The 23,882-nt window shown below is 35.1% G+C and overlaps 2 protein-coding genes across 8 annotated transcripts; one reads left to right on the top strand and one right to left on the bottom strand.

Annotated features, from left to right (window-relative positions):
- The first annotated feature begins 112 nt into the window (after positions 1–112).
- LOC108345691 (uncharacterized) lies at positions 113–20,564 on the top strand. 4 transcript variants are annotated; one of them, XM_017584373.2, is made up of 8 exons: positions 114–1,170; positions 3,441–3,737; positions 8,306–8,431; positions 15,802–15,882; positions 19,595–19,654; positions 19,731–19,806; positions 19,956–20,012; positions 20,173–20,564. In XM_017584373.2, the coding sequence occupies exons 1-5, from the start codon at positions 309–311 to the stop codon at positions 19,621–19,623; spliced, it is 1,395 nt and encodes a 464-aa protein (XP_017439862.1). In that variant the 5' UTR covers positions 114–308; the 3' UTR covers positions 19,624–19,654; positions 19,731–19,806; positions 19,956–20,012; positions 20,173–20,564. The 4 variants fall into 4 exon arrangements, with proteins under 4 accessions (XP_052723608.1, XP_017439862.1, XP_052723609.1 ...); XM_052867649.1 differs by lacking the exon at positions 15,802–15,882; XM_052867648.1 differs by lacking the exons at positions 19,595–19,654; positions 19,731–19,806; positions 19,956–20,012; positions 20,173–20,564 and adding an exon at positions 16,369–16,527 and having other exon boundaries at positions 113–1,170.
- On the bottom strand, positions 9,093–15,234 carry LOC108345692 (retrovirus-related Pol polyprotein from transposon RE1). Of its 4 annotated transcripts, XM_052867646.1 has the most exons (3): positions 12,602–15,234; positions 12,413–12,505; positions 12,110–12,248 (listed from the first exon to the last, which is right to left on the bottom strand). In XM_052867646.1, the coding sequence occupies exons 1-3, from the start codon at positions 13,626–13,628 to the stop codon at positions 12,214–12,216; spliced, it is 1,155 nt and encodes a 384-aa protein (XP_052723606.1). In that variant the 5' UTR covers positions 13,629–15,234; the 3' UTR covers positions 12,110–12,213. The 4 variants fall into 4 exon arrangements, with proteins under 4 accessions (XP_052723605.1, XP_017439864.2, XP_052723606.1 ...); XM_052867645.1 differs by having other exon boundaries at positions 9,093–12,505; positions 12,602–15,220; XM_017584375.2 differs by lacking the exon at positions 12,413–12,505 and having other exon boundaries at positions 11,941–12,248; positions 12,566–15,221.
- Positions 20,565–23,882: the final 3,318 nt, after the last annotated feature.

Below are 23,882 nucleotides of genomic sequence, written 5' to 3'. Positions count from 1 at the left end.
CAGATTCATATCTTAACTAGAGATAGAATATTTAAAAACTAATAATGAAATTTGCTTATATTAAAAAAAAACATTTTCTTTTTCTTTCTTGCGTAATGACGAGAAAGGAGGTAGAGACATAAAGTTGAAGTATTGAAAGTAATGCAGCCTTTGCTCCCTTCTTTGATCTCCTCTTCCCAAATCAACACCATTTGTATCCTCTTCTCCTCCGTCAGCTACCCACTTATTCCAACTCCTCCGACCATATAAAACCAGAAAACAACGAAAGTGAGTGAGCAATCTCTCTGCTGCTTTGACTTTGTTTTGTAATGGTTGTTGTCCAAGGTTCCAAAGTCCCTCTCCCAAACCCTTCCTCCCTCTCTTCCTCTCCCCACCCTCACACCTCCATCCTCTTTGAACCCTCTTCTCTCTCTCTTGCACTTACCCACACTGATGCCTCCCTTTCTTTATACCCTTCTTTCTCTCCCCTTTCTCTCACTCCCTCTCAACCCCATACCCAAACCCTTAACATCCCTTCCCCCTCCTCCTCTTCCACCTTCCTTCTCCTCCAACAACACCCATCCGCCGCCACAGCCGTCATCTTCCTTGTCTCCTCCCCCTACCGCTCCCGCATCCTCCTCCGCTTCTATCGCCTGTGCCGCCGCGACCACTCCTCCTTCGAACGCGTCACACGTGTTCTCTGTTTGCATAAAGACCTCTGCTTTCACCCCGGCCTCGGTGTCCTCCTCGACGCCAAGCACGGGGCCGCCGTCAGACTCGCTGCCTCGGTCAACTACTTCACGCTCTACTCTCTCTCCAGCAACAAGGTATGGGTTTTCGCCGTCAAAGACGATGATGGTAGCGGAAACGACTGCAGCAATAGTAACGACGACGATGACAGTGGCAGCGCCAGTGGCAGTGGTGGTGTGAGATTGATGAGGCGCGCGGTGATTGACTGCGCACGGCCGGTTTTTTCTTTGAGTGTTGCATTTGGGTTTCTTATTCTCGGGGAGGAGAATGGGGTTAGGGTTTTTGGTCTTAGGAGGCTCGTGAAAGGAAAAGGTGGGAACAAGAGGTTTGGGAATTCAAAGCAGCTGAGGAATGGTGGTGGTGTTCGAGGAGGGGGTTTGGAGGTGGTGAACTGCAATGGGGATTTGGAAGGCAAGATGGAAAGACGTAGAGTTCTTGCTGGTAGGTGAATGAGTGAACTTTTTGTAAAGTTGCGTTAGGGTGTTTTGTTTTGAATTTAAGTGGAATGTGCTTACATTGCTGACTAACACTAGATTGTCATGTATGATAAGAAGGTTGAATTGTGTAATAGTTACTTGAAAAATTGAACATAGGGCTAGCAGTTTGATTTCTAGGGTGATTTTAGATTTAATTAGAATGTATTCATACTGTCGACTAATACTAGATTATCATGTGTGATAAGACGGTTGAATTTTGTAGGAGTTAATTTAAAAGTTGTATTTAGGTTTAACAGTGTGATTTCTACGGTGGTTCGAATGTAATTAGAATGGCACTGTCATCAGAACATGGATTGTCATATTGATGTCATTGTTGGCTTTTCTTCTGATGTTTGTTTTAAAAGTCATATATAGGGTGGTTTGTAGTTGCTTTGGTTGACATTTACACAGACAATGCATGAAAATTTGTAACTTGAATTTTTCAGCAGAGTTTGAAAAGAAAATGCTGATTTTATTGGTTTTGGCTTTCGAATTTGGTCTGTTTTTATGAAAATTAGGTTGTACGTTAATATAACTTATAAGAGTACTTCACTAGAGACTACTAGTGTGTAGGAAATTCAATCATCATTATTCAGTGTCTTAATCCTCAATGATTTAGCAAAATTCTGTCTTTGCATTATTTGTTGCATTTCAACTTCTGTGGCCGTTGTACTCAATGTCCTTCGTAACAAGCATCTTTATCTAAACCTTGAAACGGTTGAATTTGATTCAATTTCCAATTCTCTGGACCTCTGAGCTTTATTGATTTAGTTTTGGAATAGTAAATGACATACTGTGTGTTTGTGAAAGATACAAGAGTAGTCAATGTTAGCATATAGTGCCACTCAGACTGTTGCAGAATATAATGCTTGTTGTCTGCTACAGGGAATTCATAATGCTGTGTGGATAGCAGCCAAAATTGGTGCGAAGTTCCTGAGGATAGTACTACCAATTACCTGTGGAAACCTGATTCTGCCTCCTTTTTTTCCTTTAATCAGTAAGCCATTTTTTAGGGTTGTGATGGCAGATATTTTCTCCTTCAGAGTCATGAGTATTTGAATTAGAAAATTTGTACCTTTACTATAACCCAGTAGCCCATCTCTTTCAATTTTTAGCCAACGTGTTTACTGTCTCTTCCTCAACCTGTTGCTGGCCGTGCTTTATCCAGCCTAGAATGTCCCTTTTCTGGCCATGGTCAACACTTCAGTTTGTGGCCCCTGTTCTGATGTTTATGTGGTGGCCTCTGTTCGCTCTTTGCCAGCCTGTTCTGTCCTTCAACTTTTGTCTTTCTGTCTTTCTGTCTTCCTCTTCCCTCTTCATGGAGCTTGTGGTTGGCTTCATAAGAAACCTATAAAAAAAATAACGCCCTTTGCTGACAACTTTGTAAGAAATGGGTAAAAAACATTTTATACTCTATTCAAACTCAAAACTTCTACTTATAAAATTTCTTATGTGAGAGGTACATTTGTCTGAAACTCACTGTAAAATGAGTGCAATTGGTTCAGGCTTAAGTTGGGTTTCCAGTAGTTAGCCATTTTTTTAAAGTATTGATTGCTGATAGTTCCTTCATTTGCACTGGACTATTTCTCTTTGACCAGCTTGAGCCGATTGAGTTTAATTTTAAGCACTAATTGATAGTAATTTACTGCTGACTCTATAAAGTTTTAGTACTTAACAAATACCTAGTTGGAATGTGGTATTTGCTAAACCATGGGAACTAAAGGGTATTGATCTGTGTTCTTGTTACCTTCTCCGTCATTTTAAAGCAGTGATCAATTAAAAATAGTGATTGATAATACTAGCCTATGTGTATCACACCGTGGTGTTTCTTAGCCTACTTTCAAGTTTCAGTAGCTTTAGCCATATATCTACCCTGGTCAAATGTAACAAATTGTGTTTCTATATCTAACTTCTGCTAACTATTTGTAGATATTTCTTGTTGACCAGGATATGTGTGCGATACAGGGTGCCATCCTTTGTTTAATCTCAAGATGTTTTAATGGTAAATAATTAAATATTAAGAACATATCTTTAACATTAAGCTGTATTTTGAATTTCTCGTGATACTAATGGAATCTCTATCTAGAAAACTGGCAATATACTTTCATTATCTTCCTATATTTTCTTAGAGTAGATCTGCATAGATATCATGATATGATTACTTTATTGTATGCCTTACTTTTAGTTGGTTCCAAATTTCCCCAGTACACCTAATCTATGTTTTCCTTCTTTCAGTGAAGCAGATAAATGTTAAATCAAAACACGATGACAGAGATGGAGGTTCATGTTTTGTAATGTTGAAGGGAAACAATGTTAATACAAATTCTGCTACGGAGGTATCCATGTCTATAAAGGCTATTTCCATTCAGGCTGTGTCCCAGAGGATGTTTCTGATCTTGGATTCTCATGGAGATTTACATTTGCTATCCCTGTCAAATTCTGGCATAGGAGTAGATGTCACTGGTAATGTTAGGCAACTGCCTCGTACAATGAAAGTGAAAAGTGTTGCTGTTCTTCCTGATCTATCTTCTAGTAAGTGTCACTTTCCTTATTTTATATTTCATTTTCAAAATTCAATTTTTGGTTGCTGTTTTAGTGAAATATATTATGTTGGTGTTGGCAAAAGTTGCTAAACATATGTTGATAATAATCATGTCTGTGCTGATAGCTCCTAATTAGCTTGTTGATTGATCATAATTGCATACTAAATATTGGATTGGTGTGTACATCCAAAAGACAAAATATCCCAATCATCCTCTTTCATCCATAAATATAAGGCAGGCAGTGGCGGGTGGGGGAGACTTAGTTCTCTTTTCTATCTGTGATTTTTGGGCAAGTTTGTTTAAACTTAAAATAAGTGTTTTTGAAATAAGCAATTTAAAAAAATCACTTATTTAAGAAGCAGATAGGACCTTCTTATTTAATCTGAAAACTGTTTATGTAGAAAATAATAAGACTAGACAAACACAGAGAAGAGGCAGAAATCTGCATATTTTATTGAATAAGCACTGATTTGAAAGAAAAGCACAAACAAACTGGTCCTCAGTCATTAGTATCAGATTGAAAGATATGGACATTGGGAGACTTACTTTTGCAAACTGAGGTGACATATTATACATTTTGATTTTGTTGCTTTAGTTATGTCAGAGCTAGTGTCATTGATATCCGATGACAGAAAATATCGGACACCCAAAAATCTTTTATAAAGTTATAATGGGAATAGTAACGTGTTATGGCGGAAACATTACTGTCAAAGGAAATATAATACCACCATATATAATTGTAATGCAAAAGTAATGATATTATATTGAAAATAGGTATTTTTTTGAAAAATAATTATAGTGAAAGTGGAGAAGGCTTGGCCGGCAGTGGCGACCACCAAGCAGTGAAGGCAGCGGTGGCTGTTGGTGGCAGTAAGTTAGGGTAGCGGCTGAAAAGAATAAGAGAAAAGTGTTTTAAAGTTGATTATTAGGGTTTGAAATTTTTATTGGGCCTGACCCAATTTTTAACTGCGTTTTAAACACAAAACAAATAAGGTTGGTGCCCTGCAATTAGGGTTTACTATCATACGTGTGCGCTACTGCCCCTCTCTTCTTCCACTTTGCTGTCTGTTTTCTCCATGCAGCTGTCCTCTTTCTTCTTCACCCTGCTTTTTCCGTCATTTCTGTTCCACCACCGCCAGCCGCTATACAAAAAGCACCTTGTTGTGGCAGCAGGTTGGAAAACGCTATCGGTTTTCGCCATGGCCCCGCCATAGCCAAAATTTGACAACACTGGTTAGAGCTTCCACATCAATTAAAATTATGACTAAATTATAGGATATAAGTGAGAGTATAAACTTCATCTTACAAACCTAACAAAGTTCGTTGACTTATTGTTCTACCTATTATTTGGTCTCTATCGGACTACTTATAAGTATCTAGTCTCACACGGTTAGAGATTTCACATTGATTAGAGATATAACTAAATTATAGTATATAAGTGAGTATAAAATTCACCTTAGAAGCAAGTTTTCTAAGGTCGAGTCATGCCTAAATTCATTTTCTAAGATGTATCCATCCATACAAAATTTACATTCTATTTCTAGACTTTTTGAGTTAGGTAGATAGAAAGGAAGATGACATTGTTTGATATATCCAAACTTGTTGAAAGTACTCAAACTTTTTGAGTTAGGTTACATTATTGTATTTTACCTAGTGCCGTGAAAATGGGTTGAAACCCGTGAGCCAACCCGACTCACCACGGGTTTGAGCCGGGTTGGGTTGGAAAAATATACAAAACTTTTTATGCGAGCCAATTTTGACCCGGCTCACCAACCCACCTATTTTTTTTAATTAAATTAAATTAATTATTTAAATCCTATTTCTTTTTATTGAAATCAAATTAATTAATTAATTATTCAAAATGCACAACCTTTACTTAGCAATAAAGTCTTTCGCGCTGCTGTCTTTCCAAAAGTTTCCATCTGCAAATAAAACCCTGAGATTATAAATTGGATAATATTATAGATGGAGATAAAGAAGAAGATGCTTCAAGAGAGCATAATACTATGGATTTATCCATTCAAGACTCCAATTTAATAGATGGATAATATTATAAATTGGATAATTCAGGAATATATCATTTGCTTTATCTTGTTTTTAGACCTATCTACAAGCATAACAGTTTTATCTTGTGCTATATATTTTTGTTAACGGCTATATGTAGTTTCTTGGTCAAACGGTTATCTATATCTCATTAAACTAAATTTGGCAAAATTTTATGCTTGATAGCTTAGAATATATATAACAATATATTTCTTTTGTTTCATTTTCTTTTATATCAATTAGTCCAATTATTACTGTTTCAATTTGATCGATCAAAGTAACATATTATAATTATCTAAGAAGAGGGTGAAAAAAAGTTAACTAAGTGAGCCAATGAGCCAACCCGTTTAACCCACCAATCCGTGGTGGGTCGGGTCGGGTCGGGCCGAGTTACCCGTTTTGACAGCTCTAATTTTACCTGGTTGCCTATATTTACAAAAATTAAGATTGGGGAGGTGCTTAATATAAAGCTCTTATTGAGGGACTCTTGGAACCATTTGTTACCCGTACTCACACACAACTTGTTGTGGTTGGGACTTGAGATTGGATGAAGTACTTGTTAGGTTTATCAAGGGGAAGGTTTACTGGGGAGATATTACACCAATGAGATCTGAGCTTAATCACATAAGAGATTGACATCATTCTCAATCCAAAATCTTTATACGGTGCTCTACTTTCTCATTTCTACTCAATGTGAGACTTAGACTCACTTGGATTCCAAATAGTACAAACATTGATGTAAAAATGTATTAACTAAAATTGTTTAGAGTTGGATTTATTTGTTTTTTTTTCTTATTTGTGTTTGTAGCCTTGAAGGATAATCAAATTAAAACAATAATAAGCCTTATTGTGCTAATACCTTTATCAGGGTTATTAAGTGAACAAATATTCTTTGGAATCATTTGAAATGTATTTGTGCTTTCTAACCCAATAGACTATAAATAAATTTAATGAAATAAACTTGAGAGACTAATTACTTGAAAATTCGTGAAATAAAATAGTAATAAATTTTGACGTGTCTTCATTATTAGAATATATGAAAGTATCTTATTATATCTTACATTTTTTCCCCTTTAGAATTACTTTATATTTCCCATTATCTTTTGTGACTGGTACCTGTACTGAATATTCTTATTTAATTGTGATTATAAAAAATCTACTATGGCGGTGCCATGGTGAAAATCAGTGGCGGAGTTATGCCTTGCCCCAACATCATGGGGTGGCGATGTGGGTTTTTCATGGTGGCCCATTGCGGCTGCTTTGGGTGTCATGTAGTGGTGTTGCAGAATGGACATGGTGGAAGTTGCGGAGTGGCACGATGGAGTAGCAGCAACATCATTTGTGACAAAGAAGGGAATAATAGAGACTATGGTGGGAAACTGAAAGACAAAAGGCTGTGGACCGGACCTGAGAAGTGAAAACCCTAATTATCCGTTTTCTTTCTTTTTTTTTTCCACCAGGAGTCAGCCCAATTGTTTTCTTTTAAAAAAGGAATTGGTCCAAACAAGTGCTGCCCAAACCTAACATTACAATAGAATATTGATTTAGGATACCCTACCCACCTTGAACCCACATCCTGTCCTTCACTGTTGTGCAGTCCCACTGCTGCAGCTGCCACTGCTGATCACACCATTGCTGCCACTTCTGCTGACGCTGCCACTTCTGCTGACGCTGCCACTTCTGCTGTCACTGCCACCACTGCTTCTGTTACTAGTGCAGCCGCCACTTCCATTGACGCCACTGCATCTCCACCCTAGCCACATTAAACCAGCAGCTCCTACATTATGTTTTGTTATATTTTAAATTTTGAACTTGAAAATTTCAATATCTATATTTTGCATTTTCTATATTATATATACATACACACACATATTTTTCTGCAGTGGTCTGCAATAACCAGTTATGGCTTCCGATATATCTTCATTTTTAGGTCTCTGGTATTTTCCTTTTTCCGATATAGATAACACTGAATATGATAAAAGTATAAAACGGTTAGTCCTTTAGGTTTCATAAACATACCATCACATTGTAGTATAATTAAGTATGAATTTGCTATTGTTCACTCAAATCCACTTGTTCTTATAAGATGTTTTGTAGTTTTTGTTGGAATACAATGGGTATAGGATGAGTTAATCATTGCTATGCCTTTCTCGTGTTAGTCAATGCTTAGTAGTTTCATTTTGTATTCATGTTTTCGAGATATGTCTACCATTGGATTTCTCTGGATAAACAAGAAGAGTTTTAAGGATCAGCTATGTGTGACTGGAAAGGTTGCCCTGGTTGCTAGTCTACATACTGTGTGCATGACCTTTGGTTCAGATAACAATGTGAAAAGAGTGAAGCATTTTAAATTTATAATAGACTCCCTTAGTTGCTTCAGAATGTCAATAGCACTTTGTTAACAGTAGGATGTTTAAAATTATGGTATGGTTCTTCAAATAGTTATTAGATATAATGCATCAAATATATTGTATTTTGTTCTCACTGCAACTAAAACTACTCTTTATTTTGCAGTGTCTCAGACTATCTGGATATCAGATGGATGCCATTCTGTGCACATGTTCACTGCAATGGACATAGAAAATGCTTTAAATGAAACGGACGGAAATGATTCCAATGAAAAGCTTTTACGTCTCCCAGGTTCACAAACTTTCATTTCCTTTGTTGATTTAATTAGTTATTGTTTCATAAATCTGTAAATTGCTGTAATTATCTTCTACTACGAGTAGCCAGCACCAATTGAACTAAAATATTTAGGAATATACTTAATCACGTATCTAGAGGGCTTAATTGATCCCTCTCATAATCTTCTATTTATCAGAATAAATTGATACAAGAATACATGATATATAGGGTAACCCTAGACACAATATAATCATGATAAATAGGGTAACCATAATCATGATAAAATAGGATAAATATCTTAACACTCCCCCTCAAGTTGGAGCATACAAATTGTATGTACCAAGCTTGGAACAAATAAACTCAATCCGAGGGCCCCTTAATGACTTGGTCAATACATCTGCGAGTTGATCGTTTGACCCAATAAACTCAGTACATATTTCTTTAGTCAACAACTTTTCACGAACAAAATGACAATCAATTTCTATATGTTTAGTCCTCTTGTGAAACACTAGATTTGATGCAATGTGGAGAGCAACTTGATTGTCGCAATACATCTTCATAGTATGGATGTCATAGAATTTAAGCTCTTGAAGGAATTGTTTCACCCATATAAGTTCACATGTTAGTGATGCCATTGTCCTATACTTGGCTTTAGCGGTTGATCGAGCTACTACATTTTGTTTCTCTTGAGAAACATGTAGAACTATATTTATTTCAATACATATTATTACAACATACTAATGTATTTATAGGAGTAAAAGTTAGGCACCTCCTTAAGTTAGGCACCTCTAAGTTAGGCACCTCCTATGTTAGGCACCCCTAAGTTAGGCACCTCATACCTAAATAATTATAGAAAAATACTTAGTAAGGTTTTCTCTAATTACAACACTCCCCCTCAAGTTGGTAAATGAATATCAATCATTCCCAACTTGCTTACAAGATCTTGAAATCTTCCGTGAGGTAGCCCTTTTGTAAAAATATCTGCTAGCTGAAGACCTGTTGGAACATGAGTTGTAATCATAAAGCCTCTGTCTAGATTATCTTTTATAAAGTGTCTGTCAATCTCAATGTGCTTTGTCCTGTCATGTTGTACTGGATTATGAGCAATGCTTATGGCAGACTTATTGTCACAGTATAGTTGCACAGGACTGTCTATCTTAATTTTAAGATCATCCAAAATGATTTTCATCCAAAGTCCTTCACACATTCCTTGAGCAAGGGCTCGAAATTCAGCTTCTGCACTAGAGCGAGATACTCTGTCTTGCTTTTTGCTCCTCCATGTTACCAGACTATTTCCAAGAAACATACAATACCCAGAAGTAGATTTTCTATCAGTAATAGACCCTGCATAATCAGCATCAGTATATATTTTCATACCTAATGTGTCTTCCCTTTTAAACAACAATCCCTTCCCTGGACTTGACTTCAAGTACTGGAGAATTTTATCAACTGCTTGCATGTGTCTATTTCTTGGATCATGCATGAATTGGCTTACTACACTAACTGCATAGGCAATGTCTGGTCTTGTGTGTGATAGATAGATTAGTTTTCCTACTAATCTTTGATACTGGGTCTTCTCTACAGGAGCACTTTCTTCACTTCCAATTCTATGATTCTGTTCTATAGGAATTGTTGAAGTTCGACATCCCAGTTTTCCCGTTTCTTTGAGGAGATCAAGTACATATTTCCTTTGGGAGATGAATATTCCTTCCTTGGAGTAAGCAACCTCTATTCCAAGAAAGTATTTAAGTTTTCCTAGGTCTTTTATTTCAAATTGAGCTGCCAGTTTTTCTTTTAATGCCAACTTTTCTGCTTCGTCATCTCCTGCAATAATCATGTCATCCACATAGACAAGCAATAGGGTAAGTTTACCTGTAGATGAATGTTTTATGAACAGAGTGTGGTCTCCTTGGCTTTGTCTGTATCCCAAGGAAATCATTGCTTTTGTAAATCTTCCAAACCATGCTCTAGGGGATTGCTTAAGACCATACAATGCTTTCTTTAGGAGACAAACCTTGTTTCGTTCATTTTTCACTTCAAACCCTGGGGGAATATCCATGTAAACTTCCTCTTCCAGATCTCCGTGAAGAAAGGCATTCTTTACATCCAACTGGTGTAAGTCCCATCTAAAATGAGCCGCCAAAGCAAGAATAACTCGAACTGTATTCATCTTTGCCACAGGAGCAAATGTCTCCTCATAGTCAATCCCATAGGTTTGAGTATAGCCTTTTGCCACCAGTCTCGCTTTATATCTTTCTATTGTTCCATCCGCCTTATGTTTCACTGTGAATAGCCATCTACATCCTACTGCCTTCTTGTCTCTTGGCTTGTCAACAATTTCCCAAGTTGAATTTCTTTCTAATGCATTCATCTCTTCTTTCATGGCTTGAGTCCAATGTTCAAGTTTCATGGCTTCTTGGATTGAGGTAGGAATTTTTGTTGCATCAATGGCAGCAATAAAACTTCTATGCTTATCAGAGAGATTGTTAGTGCAAACATGTTGAGAAATGGGATATTTAGCACATGATCTCCTTTCTTTTCTCAATGCAATGGGCAAGTCATCAGTAATACTTACCTCTTCGATGTTGTCTTCAGGGATTCTCACCTCCGAATTAGACAATTTTTCTTGCTCTAGAGTCGAAGTGGGTTGTTTTCTTCTTTCATATTTTTGACCAAAAAATTTGTCTTCTTCTTCATCCTTATTATGGATCCTGATAGTTTCATTGCTCAGGTCTTGGGCATCCTGCGAAGACTGACATGGTAATGACAAGAAGGAGAGTTCATCCATTTCAAGTGTTTTCTCCCCTTGAAGTGGTGAACTGACTTAAAAGGACTGTGTTTCATGAAATGTGACATCCATGCTGATAAAGATGCGACGACTCTGAGGATGATAACATTTGTACCCTTTTTTATTAGAAGGATACCCTATAAAGATACATTTAAGGGCTTTTGGATCTAATTTGCTACGATTAGGGTGATGAGAGTGAACAAAAGCAATACATCCAAAAATTCTACTAGGCAGACTTGATATTAAAGGGGAAGAAGGAACAAAAGACAATAAAGACTCTATAGGACTAATGCCGTTTAAGACACGGGTAGGTAACCTATTGATGAGATATGTGGCAGTTAACACTGCTTCCCCCCAGTAAATTTTTGGAACAGACATTTGAAAAAGAAGAGCTCTAGTTACTTCAAGGAGATGACGATTCTTTCTCTCCGCAATCCCATTTTGTTGAGGAGTGTTTACACATGTAAGTTCATGAACAATACCATTATGAGAGAAAAAATTGAGGAATTCATGATGAACATATTCAGTACCATTATCAGACCGAATTCTTTTGATATTTCTTCCAAATTGATTTTGGACAAGATGAAAAAATTTAACAAAGATTTGGAAAACTTCAGATTTATTGCTCATAAGGTATGTCCATGTGACACGAGTGCAATCGTCAATAAAGGTAACAAACCATTTTGCTCCAGAAATAGATGCGACAACTGGTCCCCAAACATCAGTGTGAATTAAATCAAAAGGAGAAGTACTCTTTTTATTACTAATAGGATAAGATGCACGATGATGTTTTGATAATTGACAAATATCACAATTAAAAGACTCAACAGACTCATTGGTAAACAAATGGGGAAATAAAGACTTGATAACGTTAAATGAAGGATGTCCAAGCCTTTTATGATGAAGCCATATTTGAGAGTTTGCCCACGTCTCAGATGTAGCTTGTAGACTCAAAATATTTGTTGTGCTTTGGTCATTAGTCTCTAATAGATACAACCCACTTTGCTCCTTAGCAGTTAAAATCGTCTTCCCCGTGGCAAGATCCTGAAAAACACAATGAGTGGAGAAAAATATTACTGAACAATTTAAATCCTTTGTGAGTTTTTGCACAGAGATAAGATTATTGGCTAATTGTGGAACATGTAAAACGCCCTTTAATATAATGGATGATTCCAAAACTATATTCCCAGAGCCACATATAGGTATACCCTGACCATTCGCAACAGTAATAAGTTGTTCTTTACTGCTTTCATCATATGAGTTGAAAGACACACGACAAGGTGTCATATGATCAGTTGCTCCTGAATCAAGAATCCAAATACCTTGAGTCATATTACCAACAGTATTGAGACAAATCTTACCTTTCATGGACAGAGTACATGATCCAGAGGGCTTACTCATTGATTCAACCATTGCTTTCAAGCGGTCGAGTTCTTCCTTATAAGCTTTCATGTCAAGATCTGGTGGTGGAGAAACATTAGATTGATTGGTGGCTTCCTGTTCTGAGGTAGTGTGATTTACCCATTTTTTAGTAGGCCCTTTGTTATTCCTCATACGCTCTAGAACATTACTTTTCCCATGGAGTCTGAAGCATGTTTCTTTGGTATGTCCAGATCTTCTACAAAATGAACAATAATCTCCACGATTTCCTGTTTCAAATGACTTTCCTCCAGTATAATAATCTCCACGATTTCCTCTTTCAAATGAGTTTCCTCCAGTGCTCGTTCCTTTGTGGAATCCCTTTCCGGTTGTCATGGCAGAGCCTATGTTGGAGATCCCCCCATCAAGCATGACAGCTCTTCGAGTTTCTTCTCCTCTTGCCATAAAAAAAACTTCTGATAAGGAAGATAATTTTTCTCTTCCTAAGATCTGTACCCTAATTGGGTCATACTCTTGATTTAGGCCATGGAGAAATTTAAAGATTCTTCCTCTTTCCACGACTTCAGCATGTGCGGCAGCATCTGTCTTACACATCTTTATTGTTTGGTATTGATCTAATTCAATCCAAAGACCATTCAAAATTCCATGATATTCTGATATAGAATGTGAGCCCTGTTTTGTATTAAATATCCTGCTCTCAATGTCATAACATGCAGCAAAATCCTTTTTTAATGAAAAAGTATTTTGTAAATCATCCCATATCTCCTTGGCAGAAGAATGAAACATGTAATTTCGACTTATCTCAGGAACCATGGAATGCCACATCCAAGTCATAATTAGTGAATCTTCATTGTCCCACATTAGGAAGTTTGAGTCCTCTGGTTCTGGTCCTCCACCATCTATGTGGTCTAGTCTTGAACGACCCTTGAGAATCCTTCGAATGTACTGGCTCCATTGTAAGAAATTCCGCCCATCCAACCGATAGGCACCTATCATATTTGGAAGATCATTAGGACCCAAAGGAATAAATTTTACCTCAGACATTCTTGGGAATGCAATCTGGGGACCCTATCTGCTGACGAAACAGCGGAAAACGGTGCCGGACAGCGGCAAACGGCGCCAGACAGCGGCAAACGGCGCCTGGACAGCGCCAAACGGTGCCTGGACAGCGCCAAACGGTGTCTGGACAGCGACAAACGCGGCCTGGACAGCTGCTGTTGCTGGTGGCTGGTAGCTTATCAGTGCAGCGGAAACAGAGCTCCCAAGATCGGGAGCTCTGATACCATCTTGAGAAACATGTAGAACTATATTTATTTCAATACATATTATTACAACATACTAATGTATTTATAGGAGTAAAAGTTAGGCACCTCTAAGTTAGGCACCTCCTATGTTAGGCACCCCTAGGTTAGGCACCTCATACCTAAATAATTATAGAAAAATACTTAGTAAGGTTTTCTCTAATTACAACAGTTTCTTACTTTTCCATGAAATAATGTTTCCTCCCAGAAAAACACAATATCTTGTAGTAGACCGTCTATCAATAGGCGAACCTGCCCAATCTGCATCACAATACCCAGAGACCTGAATACTTCCTTTATCTTCATATAACAATCCTTGCCCAGGCGCCTTTTTGACATACCTTAGAATGCAAATGAGAGCATTCCAATGGTCAACACATGAAGCTACATGAACTGACTAACCACTCCAACTACAAAGGATAGATCTGGCCTTGTAATAGTAAGATAAATCAGTTTTCCAACCAGTAGACACAATATAATCATGATAAATAGGGTAACCCTTGACACAATATAATGATGATAAAATAGGATAAATATCCTAACACTCCCCCTCAAGTTGGAGCATACAAATTGTATGTACCAAGCTTGGAACAAATAAACTCAATCCGAGGGCCCTTTAATGACTTGGTCAATACATATGCGAGTTGATCGTTTGACCCAATAAACTCAGTACATATTTCTTTAGTCAACAATTTTTCACGAACAAAATGACAATCAATTTCTATATGTTTAGTCCTCTTGTGAAACACTGGATTTGATGCAATGTGGAGAGCAACTTGATTGTCGCAATACATCTTCATAGTATGGATGTCATAGAATTTAAGCTCTTGAAGGAATTGTTTCACCCATATAAGTTCACATGTTAGTGATGCCATTGTCCTATACTTGGCTTTAGCGGTTGATCGAGCTACTACATTTTGTTTCTTACTTTTCCATGAAATAATGTTTCCTCCCAGAAAAACACAATATCCTGTAGTAGACTGTCTATCAATAGGCGAACCTGCCCAATCTGCATCACAATACACAGAGACCTGAATACTTCCTTTATCTTCATATAACAATCCTTGTCCAGGCGCCTTTTTGACATACCTTAGAATGCAAATGAGAGCATTCCAATGGTCAACACATGAAGCTACATGAACTGACTAACCACTCCAACTACAAAGGATAGATCTGGCCTTGTAATAGTAAGATAAATCAGTTTTCCAACCAGTCTCCCAAAGTGGGATCGACCCGCTCTGATACCAACTTTAGAATTAAATTGTAAAATAATTCTAGAGGGCTTAATTGATCCCTCTCATAATCTTGTATTTATAAGAATAAATTAATACAAGAGTACATGATAAATAGGGTAACCCTAGAAACAATATAATTATGATAAATAGGGTAACCCTAGACACAATATAATCATGATAAATAGGGTAACCCTTGACAGAATATAATGATGATAAAATAAGATAAATATCCTAATACATCTAAAAGAATGTAGCTGATAAAAGGAATGGAGACTGGACCTGACTCCTGGATTCCACGCAAAGAAAATGAATGTGAGGGTGGAAGGAATTGAAGCTGCATGCCCATGAAAAAAGCTGAATGGAGAATTTATGGTAACTGCTTGTTGAGGTGACAATAGATCTGAAAGAGGAGACTAGCTCAATCCTAGATTTCAGATAGTAGCTGTGCAAGGATTAAGAAAAAGAGAATGATGGTGGGATTGTTGTATAAGTAAAGCTTAGTGACATTTTCATATATAAGTAATTTGGTAATAATATCATTTTATTTTGTATTAATATTTGAGCTTTTGTAACGAATTCATTGACTATAATTTTATATAAGGATTATAGAACACCGCCTTCTGAGTTTCCTTCTCTTCACTTGTTATGCATAGTCTAAGTAACTTTTGCTTTCTAATTCAGTTGTACGAGTTCTTTTCTCTAGTGAGAAGATCCAAGACATCATTTCTCTATCTGCAAATTCCGTTCTGATTCTTGGACAAGGTAAAATATATTTAATTTTGTTTTTACCTTTGACTATTTGTTAAATTCTATGCCAAGGACATTTTTACTTCTTCTGCCTCCTTCTTTTGACAAACCATAATAATAAAGATAAAGCAAAGAAAAATAAGTGTTGAAAACGCACAGTGGAATGTTTAAAAGAATGATAGCAACCAAGAGGGAGGTCAATTGGTTTTATGTTAAAATTGCTCCTTTTTAACAAGTTTTCACTTTTTAAAAATTTGTTTAACAAGTCAGAAAAATTACTTTTAATAATAGAAATTAAACAAAGGTGGATAAGGAAGAGAAGCTTGCACAAATAATTTTTATACTGGTAAGAGGGATTAACTTATCAACTAAAATAAACAAGCAAGTTACAATAATGGAGTAAAGTGTAAGTTCAGAAAACACTTCTCTTAACATATAAGAGATGAACAACACTTCCTTTTGACCAACAAAAAACGAACACAACTTGACTTTGCTTTGCAGATATGCTTCACCACTTAGACACACTAAGAAAAAACACTTCCTTCTTCAAGCACCAAGTACTGAAGCTCATTTAAACACAGATTATTTCAGACAATGCACCTCAAACAATTTAAGTAAGTTTTAAAAGAGCTCAGATACAAGGTATTTATAGGCCAAGGTTTGAAAAAGGGTCAGAAGCTTAAGAGTTAACTTCTAATTGTATGAGATAATCGATTATCCCAAATGATAATCGATTATTCTAGAAAATTATAAAAGTGTTTCTCCCTGGGATAATCTATTATCCCAAGTAATAATTGACTATTTGCGAATCATAGCAAATCATGTTTTTTTGAGGATAATGGATTATCACTTGTGATAATTGATTATCTACCAATCAAAATGTTTCTTATGTTTTCTGGGATAATTGATTATCTCAAGTGATAATCAATTATTCCAGTGAGTGTTATGAAAATAGAGCATTTTGAGTTCACTACTCTAATGACTTAACTATTACAACCTTAAATAAAACAAAAGCTTTAATAGACATTCATCCAAGCATATAATAATTTTTTCTTCAAGTCTTTGTGCACTTCATTATCAAAATCATTTTAAACTTTGCATCAGCTTATTGCTAACAGTAAGTACTTTTGGCATGTCACCATGGTAGTTGAATTGTGAATCTATTGTCTATCGGAGAGTTTAAATTTTGAATCGTGAATTGTACTATTCATAAACATTAAAAAAATGTAACAATATTTAAATATATAAGATACATAAATATGCAAAGAGACAATTAATAACAAAACAACCTCAAATAGAGTGGTTGTATGTATGTATATATACCACATAGTTTCACAATTTCAGCAACACATCCTTCCAAAAACAGTGTGGTTACTGCATAATATTCTTTTAATATGGCTATATGCTACTAAACAAATTCTGCATTATAGCCATCCCAAAAATAAGGGTTGTTGCTGCTGCTACTGTTACAGGTATTCAGACCTATGTGAAACAACCTTTGAGAACCGTATATCTTTATTCCAACAATACACTAGGTTTCCTCCAAATGGAGAAACTGAATCACACATACAACTTCTAGTTATTCGAGAGAACCAGACTCTCCACTTCCCTAGATTTACAGAACTTCCAAAACAAAGATAAAAACTGCTAAACAACTGCCCATGCAGACTTTATAAAAGTCTGAGACAACAAAACTACCCCAGACAGTTATAATTGTCTGTCAGTTTTTATTCCTTCTGGTATAAACCTTCCCCTTGAACCTATCAATACCCCTCCATGAAGTTTCACTTTGTCCTCAAGGTGAAAAGCAAAGCAGGAAACCCCTTATGCAAAACAACCTTGAGAACTGTAGATCTTTATTCCAACAATACGCTAGGTTTCCTCCAAATGGAGAAACTGGAACACACAGACAACTTCTGGTTATTGGAAAGAACCAGACTCTCCACTTCCCTATATTTACAGAATTTCCAATACAAAGATAAAAACTGCTAAACAACTGCCCATGCAGACTTTAGAAAAGTCTGAGACAACAAAACTACCCCTCAGAAAGTTATAAATATCTGTCAGTTTCTATTCCTTCTAGTATAAACCTTCCCCTTCAACCTATCACTGCAATTTGTATAATTACTAGATACAAACATATTTACGGTTGTTGCTTGTATCCTAAACAACCTCAAAAACAAACATTCTATTCTAAATTATTCATATTTCATCATCATCATCATCTCCAAGATCTACATCAATCAAGTCATCTTCATCATCTATTGAAAGTTTTTCCCCTTCATTAATGTCTTCAAAGTCTTCCTCATCTCCTACTATGGATTTTCCTTTTTTATTGGTCTTGGCATTTAAGTTTCTAGGACCTATATTAGCAAAACAAAAAGAAATAAAGTTTAGTTCTAGTTTGTTGAACATTCAAATTTTAACTTCCACAAATTGTAAATAATAATCACCTCTTAAACATCAAAAACACTCATGTACATCCATCCATGAAGAATCAATAGGCAAGCAAGGATTTTCTTTTTCAGTAATCCATTCATCATCCGATTCAATATCGGACAAACATACGAGATCATAAGTTTTCCCCTTCTCTTCTCTACTCTTTTGTCTCAACTCTAATCTTCATTGTTTCGATCTATTTCTTCTCTTAGTATGGACTTGGTCAAATGTGCTCCTATTCCTTTTATCGAATATAGTAAAACTAGGTATAAGATTAATCTCCCTTGTATCTAAAATACACATAAGGTAATATATTTATAATGAAAAATGATACAAGTATATATGGCAACCAAACATAAATATGGTAAATAGAAGATATTGTTTAAAACAATATCAACAATATCTACCAATATCAAACAATAACAAAAGTCTATGTTTTCCTAATTAACATAAAACACAATATATTTAACACCTTTCACACCCTCTTGCTCTACATGTGAGGCTCAAAATTTTCATGGCTATCTTTTGTAACTCTTTACCTTCTCCATTACTCTCCCACCAAAGAGCTATCAAAACAAAGAAGTGTTGAATTATAATATAATGTAATTAAAAATTATAAATCATATAAAAATAGTAATGAGAGTAAGTTCATTACCAGGTTGACTTCAACACTTCTTGAATGTGCTTGGCTATGGATAAAGGGTATACTATCATCATGTTTGAAGTTCAACAAATGGGTAACCACAAATGAAAAACACCCTCCTTGCCCAGAAACATCTGTAGGGGAAATATAGGGTTTCAAATTGGAGGGTAAATTTGTATCATGAATCGAATCATGAATCGTGTGATTTCCAATTGTATCGTACGATTCGGGAGTAAAAACGATATATCTCACGATTTGAATCGCAGAGGGGTTGAATTGTATGATACTACATTGCATGTCAGTATAAAGCCTTTGTTAAATTGTCATTTGCATCTTTTAGTATCATCAATGTAAATTTTTTTTATTTTGGACTGTATATCATATTTAAAATTTCAAACCTGCTATGGGCTGTTGTGCATTAGTTTCCAACATTATTTTCATGGGCCTAAGGTTGCTTTCATCTACCCCTTACCAAGACAGCAGGATCCGATAATGGTGGAAGTATTGCCCTGTTAGTTCAGTTGTAGTTCCATTATATAAATTATTGCATAATAATGTTTTTTATTACTCCTCTTGTGAAGTTCCTGGCTTGATATATTCTGTTTTCTCCGTCTTCACCATGTAAAAACTTTGCCTGCTCAACAGGAAGCTTATATGCATATGCAATTTCCTGAAGCTGCTTTGAGTTTTTAATCTTTTTCAGTGGTAAGAATTTGCCTCATTCTTTCTTAACTTACTGACCTACCAGCTACAAAGTTTGATGTAAGCATTTTTTTTGTAGGAAATCAATATATCTGGCACCCTTGATGTTTCTAAAGTATACTTGTGTGGTTCATCGATAAATCATCTCTCTCGTGGTAAGTTGTATCAGTTGTTACAAATACATTGTTACCCAAACAGTGAGATGTTGCAGAACACGAAGTAATATTTTCCTCTTGAATTTTTTTCTTCTCCATTACAAATTATGTGAATAACATGGTTGGCATATTCATAATTCTTGAGTCAGGTGCTCTGGTTGCCCTCTCCTTATAGCGCATCCCTATGATACTGGAGACCATGAAAGGTATATAAATTTTTTGCTGCAACCCTTTTGGGTTCACACCTGCTCTTCAAATTTTGTTGTATATGTGATTGCTAGGGATAATATATACAGGTTCTTGATTGTTAACCAAGTTATGAATAACATGTCCTGACAAGGGAATGCCTTTTTATTTCTTGTTTAGATTGGCAGCAAGCGTCATTATGGAGTTTCTGTTTTTGGGGCTGAGGTTTTCAAGATCTTAAAGCTGCCTGTCCCGCAAAACCTGCCAGTTAACTGCCGGAGGACATACGTCCTACAAAGATGTTGGCTCTTCATCCAACTTGCTTGATGCTCATCTCTTGGAGTTGGTTGAAAACATGGTTTTCTGCCAGAGAACTTAGCAAGGTTCGATATAAAAGGCATGATCTTGGCAATTGTGTTTTCTCCGTTTGTTAGAAAAGTGTTTACTGGATTTCAATTTTCTCATTCTAGTTACGTCTATGGTTTACTACTATGCGAGTTTGTGGAGTTGGAGGCTTGTCTTGTTATTTATGCTACGTTAACTTTATAGCCTGTCATGTTTTGCTCTCTTAACCATCTCGATTTCTTTGATGCCGTTTTACCTAAAATTGCGACGTAACTACATAGCTACATTTGGATTCAATAGATGTTATGAGGGGAAAGCTTGTTTCAATGCAAGGTAAATGATGACATCATCTAATCATGACAAAACACTTTGAAGAAGATCGAAGTCATATATTAGATTCTTTCTTGGACCATGAATCATCATACAGCTTTTAATAGAGTAGAATAATTTGAGGTCGTGAATCATTTTTCCCATTATCCATCTTGCTTTCGCATTTTCATCATCATAATATCTTTTAATGTTTTGGTCCAGCCTGGTTTGAGGAGATTGTTTTCAGTAAAGAATATTTCTAACCGTAACAAAGTTAAAAGTGAATAAATGGAAATAGGTGAGGAATGAAAATTAAAGATGTTTAGTTGAAGAAAATAGAAAAGAAATGAAGAAAGGCAGAGAAGTAAATAAGTGAATGGTAAAGCATATTGGTGTTTTCTCATCTTTTAATATTCATCTGTTTTAATTGTTATACTGAACAATGGAAGGCAATGATCAAGCAAAGGGGTGTTTAATAATTGGATATGGTATCAATCAAAATCGTGTTGCACAGGTGTTGGGGGCACTGAAAAGATAAGACATTGGAGTGAAAGTGAGGATGAAAATCTCCTTAGAAAACGAGGAAAATAAATGAAGTGTATGGACCCAACTAACAGAACCTTTCTTGCTTGATACCTACTTGGCGTACACATCAGACAAAAAGTGATGACTATGAAGAGGTCCAGGTGGGGCCCCTCTGCTCCCATTGTGTAAGGACCCTGCCTCATTAAATTTTGCAGGATTTTAGAAGCATGTGGCCTGCACATGCACAACCACAAACCCTTTCTTGCTTCAATCTCTCCACTCTACTGACAGGTGACATTCACTTTGACAGTCACTTCACAGCCCATACTGAAAGGTACCCAACAGTGTTTACTGATCATGCATGTTATCCCTTTCCCAACTCCCAACTTGCAAAACAGTAATAATGCAGAGGGATTCTCCCTTCATTGGGCTTTCCGTAGGTATCTCAGTTTTTGACAAAAGTGATGGAGCCAACTTTTGTTTTTAAGCATCTTTTTTCACAAAATTAACAACGGTTTATAATTTCTTCAGGCATAATTACATCATTTGATAACTTTCCATCTGGGAACCTAATCTGTCGAAGTACGGAAACATGCATAATCACTAAGATAATATCAGAATTAACTGACTGTTAAATTTGTATTTTACAAAACATTATGGCATAAAGGAGATGTCCACAACTTTAAAATCAGAAACAAGTTTTTTCATCAAGCGTTCAAATTTTCTAGAAAGATTCGAGTCATTTCTTCTATGTTCCCTTTGGTTTAAACCACCCTGGAAGCTTGTTTGTGAGTTTTTCAGATTATGCTTATCATTAATAATGATCTAACATATCTGATTGCTGCTAAAGGAGAAGTTTCCTGAATTGGGTATCATGAGTTTGTGTCTCATCAAACAAAAATTAATGAATTTGTGAGATGGTATGACATTCTTTTGAATAAATGCCACAAAGTAATGGATGTTGGCTTTTTTTTAAGTGCAAAACAATTTAAAGGGGAACCCACATATGTCAACCTTTCTCTATCCAATTGCCAGAAATTGATAACCATATTACAACCAAGATTATTGTTTTGGAAAATCATGATGGACCGACCCAAATTATATGGGATTGTACAATAAGTTCGAAATATCTACAAAAGAATGTGCTTCATCTTCAAGTGAGTGCATTCATAATAAAGTAAATAATTATTTTCGGTATTTTTGTGTAATAAGTATTTTTAAAAAAAAATTGACTTATTATGGGTTAACTGTGAAAAAACATTATAATGTGTTGAATATAAGGAAAACTAGGTATGAGTTTAATATCTCGTGTTAAATATATATATATATATATATATATATATATATATATATATATATATATATAATACTCTATTTATAATATAAGAAATATGAGTTAAGCTCAAAATATAAATAAAAAATAATAATAAATTAACTAAGAGAAAAAAATGAAGATAAAAATAATATATATAATACTCTTGCTTAAGTTGATGCATGCAAATCGTACGTACCAAACTTGTTATTAATATAATCAATAAATACTTAGTCTACTCCTACATTTGAGTGACATCAAATTATTAACAATTTGTGAAGATGATATAAAAGATGAAATACTAATCTAGAAGACTCCCCTGAGCAACAATTTTTTTTTTGCATATTGACATTGAGGAATACATGGTTGACATCTAGTAGATAAAGAGATCATTGTTGAAGATTGACATCCAGTGCATAAAAATGTCATTGTTGAAAAGTCATCATGATTATAAATAAACTAACAAAAGTTATCTTTATCATGGTAAAACAAGATCAAATATAACAGTGACAAAAGGGAGGTTAAGAAACCATACTGGATAATCAAGAAATATGACTTTAATATGTTTAATATGAATAATCAAGAAATACTCAATTAGTTTTTTCATAAGTAAAAGAAAATTGACTATATTAGTAATGGTCAATATTAAAATATACACAATATATTTAATAAATCGTATTTTATATTTAAGAAAAAAATTAAAATATACTTATGTTAAGTTGGTAAATTAAGTATAAATCCATTGCTACGTCAAAATATATAATAAATCTTATTATTTTATATTAAATTATATACTGAAGTACTAGTGAGAACACATTGGTTATGTATATATGTATTTTAATTTTTTATGACAACTTAAAATAATAAAATTATAATTATAAAAGCAAATATTAATAATTTTTATTGTAGATAATTTTTATTTATTTTATAAATAATTTTTATTATAAATATTTATTTTAATTTTAGAGAAAAATCAAATTAAAAAAACGACTAAATTTAAAAAGAATTGGTCAAATAGAAAAATTCGCTTAAAAATTTAAAATTGGTAAATAATAATTTTAATTTAAAAAATTTATTTATTGAAGAGATTAAAATAGAAATGTGTATAGAGAAAAAGAATCACATAATATATATGTCCACATGACAGGAATGATTATAATTTGTGACGAGACATATGAACGAAATTATAGGGTCTGTCATAAAAAGAGTGAGAGACAAACTAAATATTTAACTCTCATAGGCTCAACCGACATAACTTCCAATAGACAATGTTCAAAGTGTGGCAATCTCAATTTCATTATGTAATTTTCATTAATTCTTTTTAATCTTTTACTCTTGTACAATGTTGGTTCTGTTAAATATAACTAAATATTATCAGTCATGATTCTATCAATATCAT

This window comes from Vigna angularis, chromosome 8 (assembly GCF_016808095.1).
Source record: "Vigna angularis cultivar LongXiaoDou No.4 chromosome 8, ASM1680809v1, whole genome shotgun sequence".
NCBI classification, from domain to species: Eukaryota; Viridiplantae; Streptophyta; class Magnoliopsida; order Fabales; family Fabaceae; genus Vigna; species Vigna angularis.
Note: the sequence above shows the minus strand (reverse complement) of the source record. Positions and strands in the feature narration are given on the sequence as shown.